The sequence below is a fragment of the Macrotis lagotis genome, chromosome 7 (assembly GCF_037893015.1).
Source record: "Macrotis lagotis isolate mMagLag1 chromosome 7, bilby.v1.9.chrom.fasta, whole genome shotgun sequence".
NCBI classification, from domain to species: Eukaryota; Metazoa; Chordata; class Mammalia; order Peramelemorphia; family Peramelidae; genus Macrotis; species Macrotis lagotis.
The window spans coordinates 54,199,890-54,212,062 of NC_133664.1; the positions used below are offsets into that span (position 1 = coordinate 54,199,890).

General features: G+C 35.0%; 1 protein-coding gene across 1 annotated transcript in view; it reads right to left on the reverse strand.

The window, feature by feature from the left end:
- Positions 1–12,173, reverse strand: part of ITGA8 (integrin subunit alpha 8) — a 205,931-nt gene that overhangs the window by 167,744 nt on the left and 26,014 nt on the right. The window contains exons 3-4 of the mRNA XM_074192923.1: positions 8,788–8,888; positions 1,079–1,202 (exon numbers count right to left, since the gene is read on the reverse strand). Of these exons, the coding sequence (XP_074049024.1) occupies positions 1,079–1,202; positions 8,788–8,888 (225 nt within the window). The remainder of the gene's footprint in view (positions 1–1,078; positions 1,203–8,787; positions 8,889–12,173) is intronic.

A 12,173-nucleotide genomic window follows, 5' to 3' on the forward strand; every position in this document is an offset into this window, starting at 1 on the left:
AACAGTATCATAGGGCCAACCATCCTAATGAGAAAGGTGCCTCTTGACCACCATTATGATCCCTTTCCTTGAATATTCTTTTCCATTCAAAATCCCATCAAAAAAGATATAGTTAACTTGAAAGATAGGAAAAAAGAAACATGAGAAGACTTAGTAGACAAGTCAGGCAAGAAGAATGGAGTATATAAAAAAATAAATTGCTCAATAGAAGAAAAGATTGACTAGCCATTTCCAGTTCTGGGAATCTATTGGCTAATGGACATTATACCCATATAACTCATTAGCATTAAAATTTAATACAATTAAACATGAGCATAAATTCACCTGAAACAAGATTCAGAGTAAGGCTATTAGCATAAATAACATAACTCCATTGATTTTTATGAAATTTAACTCACTTTCTTCCAGACACATACTGTCTGATTCCCTGACCTTCTGAAGAAAATCTCAACAGATGCTAATCAGTTAGGAAATGGGAAAATGCCTGTGTGTGTGTTGTGCCTGTGTGTCTATGTAGGCACATCTATCTATCTATCTATCTATCTATCTATCTATCTATCTATCTATCTATCTACCTATCTATCTATCTATATCACATATGTACCACATAATATATATGCAAACTCATACAAATATATATATGTGAGAATAAGAATACTATTTAAATAGATGATAATAACTCACATTTATATGATACTTTAAAGTTTGCAAAGGACTTTACTTCTAATTTTATTTGGTTTTCATAATAACCCTGTGGTGCTATTATTATTTTAATGGTATCCCCATTCTACAGATGAGGAAACAGAGAAATTGCTTGCCCAGGCTCACTCTGCTACTAAATGAGGCTGTATTTGAACTCGGGCTTTCCCAAGTCCAGGTTCAGCATTCCATCCATTGTATCACCTAGCTACCTCTAACTGTTACAGCATTTTAATAGCAAGATGATTCTGGTAGAGACTTTTTCAGTGAGGTCTATTAGTTGTTTGGGTTTTTGTTTGTTTTTTAAAATAGGTATAAGGAGGAATCCCTTGAACCAAACATTGCTTTCAACAAAGTTGATGTTCTAAACACAACTTACTGTTCCGACAAGGAGAATATTCTGCATATGCACTGAAGTTCTGAATTGCTACGTAGCAAGTTCCAACAGGATCTTTTTCCCGGGTAGCTTTGAGGGTTCTCCAGTGATACAATGGAGCACAGGCCTGTTAAAACAGCAAAGACAGCAAGCATACTTGAATGAGGAGCAGCTACCTTGTTTTGTTACATCTGGAATGGACTGGAATTTACAGGAAACCACAATAAATGAGAAAATATCCAGAGTATCAGTTGAAGTAACTGATCTGAGATTGTCTTTAGTGGCTATGATAAGGCTACCTTGTCAAATTTTGAATTTCTAATGGTCTCAGAGGTTCTTTAGTTTTCTTCAGGTTCACAAGGTATGAGGCTGCATTTGAACTCAGGAATTTCCTGCCTTCAAGACCTAGTGCTCAAACCATGGGCAGCCAGATGGCTCAGTGCATTGGCTTTGGACTCAGGAAGATGGGAGTTCGAATCCAGTTTCAGATGTTTACTAGTTATGTGACCTTGGGCAAGTCACTTAACCTTGAATGCCTCGCATCTAGAGACATTGCCAGGCATCCTGATTTATATCTGGCCACTGGGCCCAGAAGACTCTGGAGGAGAAAGTGAGGTCGGTGATTTAGCACAGTCCCCCTCACTCAAATCCAGTTCATGTACTTGTCAGGACATTGCCTCCCTGATGTCATGGTCTTCTTCCAGAATGAAGGACAGATATATTTAGTCTAGCCAGTGAATAATCAGTTAGTTGATATGCATTTCTTAAGCACCAACTATTTGCCAGGCATTTTGCCAAGCACAGGTCATGCGGAGAAGGGAGATTCAAGAAGCTCAACCAAATGATTATCTGGCTTCTACCCGAAAACCTTTGTTTGGTGGTATTACTACTATCAGTACTACCACTACCCTTCACCACCACCACCACCACCACCACCACTACTACTACTACTACTACTACTACTACTACTACTACTACTACTACCACCACCACCACCACCACCACTACTACTACTAGTCCTTTGGTATTGAAGAGGAACACACCACCCAACCAAACGATTGGTGGTATGAATTGCACAATTCTGTTTAGTATAGTGAGGAGGATGTTTTGAAAAGCATCCTTCTCACTTGCCTTTACCTGAATAGCTTCATCCCTTGGCATGATGGATAGGAAACCTGTCTATTGGAGATGGTCTCTAACTGGAGATGGTGTAAGACTCTCTAGGCCTTAAATTGATTTTTCTTCCTTTCCTATCAGTGAGGCACCACAGATATTTCATCAGCCCTGGGTAATCACTATCATGTGATATTTGGCAACACAATGAGATTTCTTGATATCGCCTAATCTGTCTCTTCCACCTTTGAGGTACTCATCATTATACCTGTAGCAGCTCATATTCCACTGATTTTCTTTAATCCGAAGGGTTAGAATAACATAAATGATAAACTATGCATGTATTCAAATATATTTAAACAGATCATTTGATTATTAAAGAAAAATATTTAAGCAGATTAAAAATGTTTCCTAAAGCAAAGATAGCTTATATTATCTCACTGCAATTTGCATGTATGTGATTCAATGAAAAGAACAGTGGATTTGATGTAATTTATCCTGGGTTCTAAGGCTGAACTCTCCAACTTTTTACTTGTGTTCCTCTCTGAGTCTCTTTTTCCTTAACTACAGAATGAACGTATTTAAACTAGAAGATCCCTATGATGTCTGTAAGACATCAGTCAAACGTCTTAATATAGGAACCAAGTCTATATTCTTGTGTTGTCTTTTGTCTTGGTTTCCAAAAATGCAGGACCAGAAAGTTGGAACTGGAAAGGACATGGAAAGTTATCTAAGTGATATGTTAGGATTATTTCAGCCCAAGGAATTGAGTAAAATAGATGTACGTTTTGATATTGAAAATGCATTTCTATGACTTTTTAAAAATAAATTAATTTTGTAAAGATAGTTGCTGATTTCACTTGTTTTAATATTGGCATTATACTCATGAAATGTCATCTAAACATACTTCTCTCACAACTTTGTAAGGCAGTTGAGCATTCAAAGGGTACTATGGCATTAGTAGCTTAGTGAGAAATTAAAATTCCCTTTAAAAAGATTGGTAATTATCATTGTAATATTTCTCACAGTGCTTCATGTGGAATTGTGTTTAATAAATGTTGGTTGAATTTAAGTGAATTTCCAAAGAAATATGAGACTATATCATTAGTTGTCAACAAACAATTGGTAGACGCAAGGTCAGCCTCATTCTTCCATGGAAATTCCAAGGTCAATGGAATGATTTTTGAATATTTCTATTTACTCAAGGGATATTTATGTAAAGGAAAGAAAGCTTAACTCAAAAATTTCTCAGAGTTTTTCCTATGAAAATTACACTGAAATTACATCTCTAAAATACATTTAATTCTAAAAAGTCCCCAAAAGACTGTGAATTAAACATTTGAACATCTGTATAGCAATTCTATTAATTTTTATGTCAAATTTATGTTAAAGAAAAACTGCATCTCAATGTACTATTAATGGAACACTGTGGATCCTTATATGTTCTCTGAATGTGGAACAGTTCTTCCTACTTTATAGGAATTGGAGTAAATTTTTATTATATTACGTGATCAAAGAAGTTTATAATTGTTGCACCTTTGTTTTTGACTTATTGTTGACAATATCCATAATTTATTTGAAAACAGATTCTTAGTCAATAATGCAATAATGTCACTGTTTCTAGGGGGAAAATATGGTACATTTGCAAATGACCTATTTTATTCCATGGTTTCCAGAAGAATGGCCAATCCCTTTAGATTTTTTTTGAGAAACATGAGGAATTTCTCTGGGCAAAATAAATGTATATCAGAGCAGGAATAAGGAATGTTTGCTGAAACCATTTTACTTGATTTTCTACAAACAATTTTAAATTATAGAAAGAAATTGAAAAATGTCTATTTTAAACTAAATTTCAGTAAAGTCAATAAAGTTTTGCTAGAAAAAGTTACATAATAAAATATCTATGTGTAGACATACATATATGTGTACATGTGTATATTATATATATATTTATACTTATAACACATATTTTGTTCATATATATATACATATATGTATGTGTATATGTATATATATATATATATATATATATATATATATATATATATAAAATATGTATTTCATAAACTCTGTGTTTTTATTCCCTCCTTCTGGGCCTAAACTCGGATGAGAATATTCTACCTTATTTAGTCAAACATTTATTTCTACGAACACAAAATCCTGGCACTGTAGGCCTGGGAGTGAACTACTTGAGAAGTCATTGAGTTCATCTTCCCACTTTGGGTCGGCTAACACTTAAAGTGATTCCAGATGAATGAGGACATGGTCTAATTTTAAAGATGTGGTGTCCACAAAGTTGGTAATTCATTCCAGTGTCTAACTAACTTTATTCTAGAAGACTTTCAATCAATAACACTATGGGGCAAGCTCTTCTTGTCCTAATAATTCACAGTTGAATACCAGTAGACTAAGAATCCCTTATTCCTGTCCTCTAGGGCAGATCTCTTCAAACATTTGGATAGTATGAACCTGTATCCTTGAATTTTACTAGTTTACCTAGGTCACACTGAATTATCCCAACTAACGTGCTAACCTTAGTCTTTATTTTCCTGATTTCAATTGAAGTACCTATTATGTCCAAGGTATTGAGTAACACTAGAAATGCAAAGACAACATACACTAGAATCTAAACCCACAGAGAGCTTATAATCAAATAGAGGAAAATTATAATCAAATTAAATTAAATTTATAAAATTAGATAGATGGACAGAGTCAGATGTACAGAAGAGAGAGATAGACAGATAGAGACAATAATTTCATAATCGTTGTTGACCCTAGGACCATTTCTTGAGTTCTTCTCTTTCCTTTTTTTACATTCTTTCCCTTAGCATGTAAGTGGAGCAGTAAATAGGCTACTGGGCCTGCAGGCAGGAAGACCTGAGTTCAAATACTGCCTCAGGCACTAACTGTGTGAAATTAGGCAAGTCACTTTAACTCTATCTGCCTCTGTTTCCTCAACTGTAAAATGTGGATAACACCAGCACCTTTGCTCCAGGATTGCTGTGAGGATGAAATGAGAAAATATTCATGAAGTCTAGCACATAGTAGGTACTTAATAATTATTCCCTTCCCTTTTTACCTTAAGTGAACTTAGGGTTCAGGTACCTCTATCTAGTCCTGATCTCCCTTCTGAACTCCAGGCTCCATCACCAACACTTTGTGATATATTTTAAAAGCAAAATGTCCTCAATAGGATGCATTATCTTCTTCCTCATCCTCCAGACATCCTTATTTCAGTTTCTCATTATCCAGGTTTGAAACATCCAAGTCATCTGTAATTGGGTGAGTGGGGTGACCTAGATGGAATCTAAGGCTTCAATGATCTTAGGATTCTGTGACCTACGTTTGAATCTCAATTCTGCTCTTACTACCAATGTAACTGCACAAGTCTCCTAAATCTTTGGGGCCTCTTCTATAAAATAAGAGATTTCAACTGGATGAGCTCTCTGATTAATCTAGGGCATGTACATCTGACCTTTTCCCTCTTCTCTGCTGCATCTCACAACAAAACCCTGTTAAGGGCCACAAATAGAATTCAGTTATTTATTTATGGCAACAGTACAACCCATATTACCACTGAGTACAATAATAAAATGTAATAATATAACCCTGTCAAATTAAAACATTTACTTTTTATGTAAAAAATAAGAACATGCCATTTTTAATGTGAACACTGAGCCTGTTTTTTATATACCAGTGATAAGAGATTTTAACAATATGAAGAATATTTTCAAGAAGCTTATTTGAAATTTTTCTTCTATTTTTACTTTTTACAGGCTTCATATGGGGGAAAAAGTTGCTTGCAAAGATGAATACTCCATAAAAGAGAGGTCGTGAGCAGGGCATGTTCGTGAAATGCCTAATATTTTTCTTTAGGCAGGTACAACTTATAAAAGTCCAAAAAAGACCCTTGAATAAATTTTTCTTTAAGTTGCATATCTGATTGCAACTCTATACATTCAATTTGCCAGTTTGCAGGCAACATGCTGATGTCAACTGAGAATGGAGTAACATGCTGAAATGCAGTTGATGTCTTCTAAAATCTTGAAATCTATTTTCAAAGTCTTGTGATAGATAGTAATGAATGCTGCCTACAATAAAGTTGTCTGTCGCAATTATGAGTCATATAACATTTTAAAATACAGATCCTAATTCCCATATGCATATCTTTTGTAAGAAAACCAAAAAATTCCTGCAGTCTGTGAGAACAAATAATGCTAGTTCCGTCAATAAGTTGAACATTAACTAATTAAGGATGAAGCTGGTCTGTGATTTACAATATTGGTGCATGTGCTCAACTATTCCTTCATTTTTTGGTTACATGATATGAGCCACATGAATGGGCTTTGAGGGACACATGTGGCCTTCAGACCAAGGATCAGACACACCTGGTCTAGGGCATATGAGAATAGGTAGTAGAAATGGGTTTGTATTGGACTAAGATCTCAGGTGAAAACCAGACTCTGCTATTTACTTTTGTATGACCTTGGACAAATTACTGAACCTTTCTAAGGCTCAACTTCAATATATATATGCAGGTACATGTGTACATATATACATATATTTATAATGTATGTATATACATATGTGTGAAAAGTCTGTTCAGAGAATTTGATAAATCATTGACATTTTTAGGGCCATTTCATTAAACTTTAAGACCATATATTCTACTGCTTACTATCTTGGACAAATGATTGAATGCTTCTAAGGTTTCATATATGTATTTATTATATATTATATATGTATGAGCATATATCTATTCTCTCTATTTATTAAAAAGCTGCTAGAGGGGCGGTTGGGATAGAGAACCAACCCTAGAGTCAGAAGGAACTGAGTTCAAATCCAGCCTCAGACACATAATAATTACTTCTGTGTGACCTTGGGCAAGTCATTAATCACATTGCCTTGCAGAAAAAGAAAAGCAATTAGAGAATTTGGTAAATCACTGATTTTTCCTGAAGACATCAAAGATTTACCAAATTTTCTAAAACAACTCTGCCCTTCTCCCCAGACCATTTAGTAGAGAATGTCACTTGCTATATCATTTGAGGCTGACTAAGTAGATCTGGGGCTGGAAGAGATCCCAAAGGTCATCAAGCACAGACCCCTCAGTTTATATTTGAGGCAAAAAAGACCCAGGGAGCTCAGATAGTTTACCCAAGGTCACCCAAGGGAAGTATTAGAAAGCAAGATTTGAAATCAAATCCTTTGACTCTAAAAAAACAATGTCCTAGCCACTCATTACACTAAGCTGCTTCCATTTACACAAGCAATAATCTATATTACCCACTTACATATGCAAGGCATCACTTTGAATGTTTTGATTAGCAAAATTTTGTGGTGCTGAATTCAAAGCATTATATGGGAAAGTTTTCACATACTAAGAAAGCATCACTTTTCCTTTTCCTCTGTGATCCAGTATAAACAACAATTATCTTTTTTTTCACAATGGATTATATGAGCTATTTTTGTTTCCCATTGTCTTGGAGCATCCCCTTTTGTGCTTTCTGACAATATTTCATGATGAATTGGGGTTTTTCATAAATGTTAACATTTTATAAGCATTTTCAGTAAGTTAGTGAAGTTAGGAAGTTAGATTTTTTTAATGAATTATTAGACAGAATAACCTTTTTCATTAAAATGAATATGCCATACTGTCCCCAAAGGAAAGAAAGGCACATGAACTGAATCTGGAATGTGAGAACTATAATAGCTCAAGTGAGAGACAAGAGAGAGTGTACTGTAAATGTTCAGTTGGTAACCAGAGAGAGCAGTATTTTATAGATTACCTGTTTTATGTCAAAATCCCTTTTGGAGGTTAACCACAAGACCAAATAAAGCAAAGCATTTCCTTTAGGCACTGATTTCTATTAAATCATAATTGAAATAGCTTTAAGCAAATCTCAAAGCTAAAGTATTTTTCTATTTTCTTGTAAAGAAAAATTAAAGAGAATCAGCTTTTAAAAATTCAAAGAAAATCAGAATGAATAAGAAATCCAAATGTATGTCATCGTCAGGGTATAAATGAAATAGAATCATTGAGCCATGAAATATAAGAGAGGCAAGAGGTTTCTAAAGTGCTGATCATTGTACTTAACAAAAAAGAATTCTGCTCACTCCTGAATTAGAATAAAATGGGCTACTTCTGACAAGATCATTTAACTATCAAAATGATAGAATTTCAATCACATTGCCTTACAACAAACACAGTGGTGCAATAGGTCTAAATATATTGATCCTAACTATATTGATCATCTATGATTTTGAAATGTTTATTTTTTAATATCTTTTAAATAGCAATTTGATGAAGTTATATCTAAAAATGCAATTTTATGTCTTATATAATAGAGCCTAGGATAAACACAATAAATGTTTGCTAACTCGTGACTCTAAGGAATAAACTACTTTGCTCGTGAAAAAGTACCAAATTTCTTTTCTAAAAAGGCAATGTTTCAAGCTTTGGAATCTAACTTTATAGAATATTACTTGTTTGTGATTTTATTTCTTAAAATCTTGCTTTTAAAACATGTCTGAACAGTAATGTGCAGTTGAATTTTTGAAAGAAAAAAAGGATAACAAAATGCAGAAACCAGACTTACCACCACTTTCCCTTTATGAGCTTTTACTGTTGCTCCAAACCACTGATTCGATTTAAACTCAATAGGTTCCTTGGTTCCATTGACTCTAATCTTTCTGTTGTCTGATAAAAGAGGAAGGAGGGTAATTAACTTCAGAAACATTGCAACCTTTAATGCACTAAAGAAAATAGACATCCATTTGTAAATAAAACAAAGCCTATGACTACTTGAATATTCATTTCAGAACTGTGGGTTTCAGTTTCACCAAGCATATGTTATAGAATTGACAGAAAGAAGGAAAGAAGGAAGGCAGGAAATAAGAAAGAAAAATGAAGGAAGAAAGGAAGAAACAAAGAGAAAAGAAAAAAGGAAGGAAGGAATGAAAGAAAGAAAAAAATGAAGGAAGGAAGACAAAAAGGAAAGAATGAAGGAAGGAGAGAGAAAGAATGGGAAAAGAAAATAACAAAGGAAAGAAAGAAAGAAAAATGAAGGAAGGAAGCAAAGAAAGACCCTTCTTCAGTGAAACTCTTTTCCCACAGTTCTATTTCTAAGCAAATTTCAAAGAAACCAAAAGACACACCATTCAGAGTGATAAGCATTTTGATCATGCCCTGTAGAAAAGGACAGGTAGCCTTGCATCCATCCTTCCTTAGTTCATTTGATTTTTAATTTAACATGCTCTAATATATCAAAGATTGAACTTTTCAAAATGTTATTAAGCTCTTTTCCTGGTGAAACACAGCAATCCTGTGTCATGCAGACAAGCAGAGTCCTTTACAGCATGTATCAATGAAGACCTAGTGCTTAGGAAAGCCAAGAATTTGAGTTTTAACTGAATTCCATGTGTCCACCCTGGCACAGGAGACAGCCCTTTCACACTGGTCTCTATACATGTTGCAGATGTCAACATAAGAGAGGCCATCTGGGAGAAACCCAGCCCAATTATAATACACTTCAGCTTTTAATAAAAAGCAGATATCTCTGCTTTCACCCTCACTTCCCCAAAGAACACTGATTTCCCACATGGTTCTACCCCAAACTGAGCTCCTTCTTCACTAGTCAAACCCAATGAATTTCTCTGTACCCCAGTGCTAAGACACCTTGTTTGTGAGATTGTCCTTTGGTGCTTGTGTTCCTTTACTTTTGTTTCTCACTTGTATAAAAAAATCCTGAAATGAATTTTTATCTCGAATTCAGTAGAGCAAAAAACATTTATGCTGTTAGATTTTAATTTAAATTTGTTTTTAAACCTCATGGTTTTTTATAAACATTAACATAAACTATTAAATTTTTAAAAATATTCATTTCTGTCATATTAGCAGAAAGCCATGTAATTACTTTTCCAACCTATTATTACAAAACAAAAAACTTTCCTTTTTAAAAAAAACACATAGTTTTAATTCATAAGTTCTAAACATTTTTGGAATAAGTATAAAATATCTACAATGTGTCAGGTGCAATTTTTAGAAATATTATCTTTTGATTCTCACAGCAACCCTGGGAGGGTGGGTGCTATTATTATTCTCATTTTATAGTTGAGGAAACTGAGGCAGATTGAAGCTAAAATGACTTGCCTAAGATCACACAGCTGGTGAGTGTCAGAGAGCAGATTTGAACTCTGGTCTTCCTGAAAGGCCAGGTACTCTATCCACTGCACCATCTTTCTGTCTATAACATTTTTGGTGCTGGGGAAAAAATTCTTTTCATCCCAATGCTGAATAATTTGTGCCAAATTTGAGTCAAAATATGAATTTCACAAGGGATCAATTATACTTGCAGTTTGTTTGTTTCTTCCTAACTACTCTATAAATGAACCTAAAACAAGTGAGTAACAAATAAAACTTGCAGAGAACAAATATTTTTTCAACATTACAAGGTCCCACACCAAAAGAATTAATAAATTTTAACAGTTACCACACATGTCAAAATTTCAAAAGATCTTTGATTGATGTAAGCATTTGCTTCATCAGAGGATATATAGAACATTGGCAAAGAGTAGATCCCTCATCAGTTGTTGCATATAAAAATTCATCACCTTCTCATTCACTTCTAGCAATGAATCTTCATAAGGGTAGCTAGGCTGGTCCTTGCACCATCCCTGAGCCCATATTTTTTTTAAAGTTTTGTTGATCTTTTTGGCAAGGCAATGGGGTTAAGTGACTTGCCCAAGGTCACACAGCAAAGCAATTATTAAATGTCTGAGGTTGGATTTGAACTCAGGTCCTCCATGAATCTAGGGCCAGTGCTCTATCCACTGCACCACCTAGCTGCCCCTCCAGAGCCCATATTTAAAGCCTTTCTAATTTTGTAGCATCTGCTGCCGTTTATGGGTGATATAGTGGTATAGTGAATAGACTACCGAGTTTGGTATCCAGAAGACTCATCTTCTTGAGTTCAAATCTAGCCTCAGACACTTACTTGCTATGTGACTCTGGGCAAGTCACTTAAGCCTGTTTGCCTTATTAATCTCATATGTCAAATGGACATAAATATTAGGTGACAAATCACTCCAGTGTCTTTAACAAGAAAACCCCACATGAGGTCACAAAGAGTCAGACACAAATAAAGCAATGGGCCAACAACAACAAAAGCTGGCACTTAATCTGTTTTCTTTTCAAATGGTCCTTTTTTAGCAATCTAATTTACAGCCAACCATTAGATAATCTCTGACGAAAACTGAATAACAAAGCCTCAATGGTAGCTTACATACACAGTAGTTTTCATAAGATTGATGACATATATTTGGTTAAGAATCAGGGGAAAGGGATAGGCTTATGAGAGCTAATCTGGGAATTCTGTCATATCTGTATATGACAGAAAAAAATCTTTAGGCTCCGAATCTCTGGATTCTCCCTATGAAAAGTATTTATGAATTTTTAAAGTAGTTGTGAAAATAAGGCTAAACCAATATATGTAAGGCAAATCCTGAAAGCTGATGATAATGGTTGTCCTTCATTTTTGAAGAAGACCATCACATCAGGGTGGTGATGTCTTGACAAGCACATGAATTTGAGTGAATGGACACTGTGTTAAGTCTCCAACCTCACTTCCTCCAGAGTCATCTAGATCCAGTGGCCAGATACGAATCAGGATGACTAAAGATGGCCCTGGAGTCAAGGCAGTCAGAGTTAAGTGACTTGCCCGAGGTCCCACAGCTAGCTAGTGTCAAGGGTCTGAGGCTGGATTCCAACTCCTGTCCTCCTGACACCAAGGCCAGTGCTCTATCCACTGCAACACCTAGTTGCTCCAAAGCAAATCCCAAAAGTGACTGAGAGAAAAGCAAGTGGAGAGACTAAATTTTATTTTGTTGGTGGCTCCATAGTGGATAGAGTGACAGTCCTAGAGTCAGGAAGATCTGAGTTCAAATGTGACCTCAGACACTTACTATCTGTGTGACCCTGGGCAAG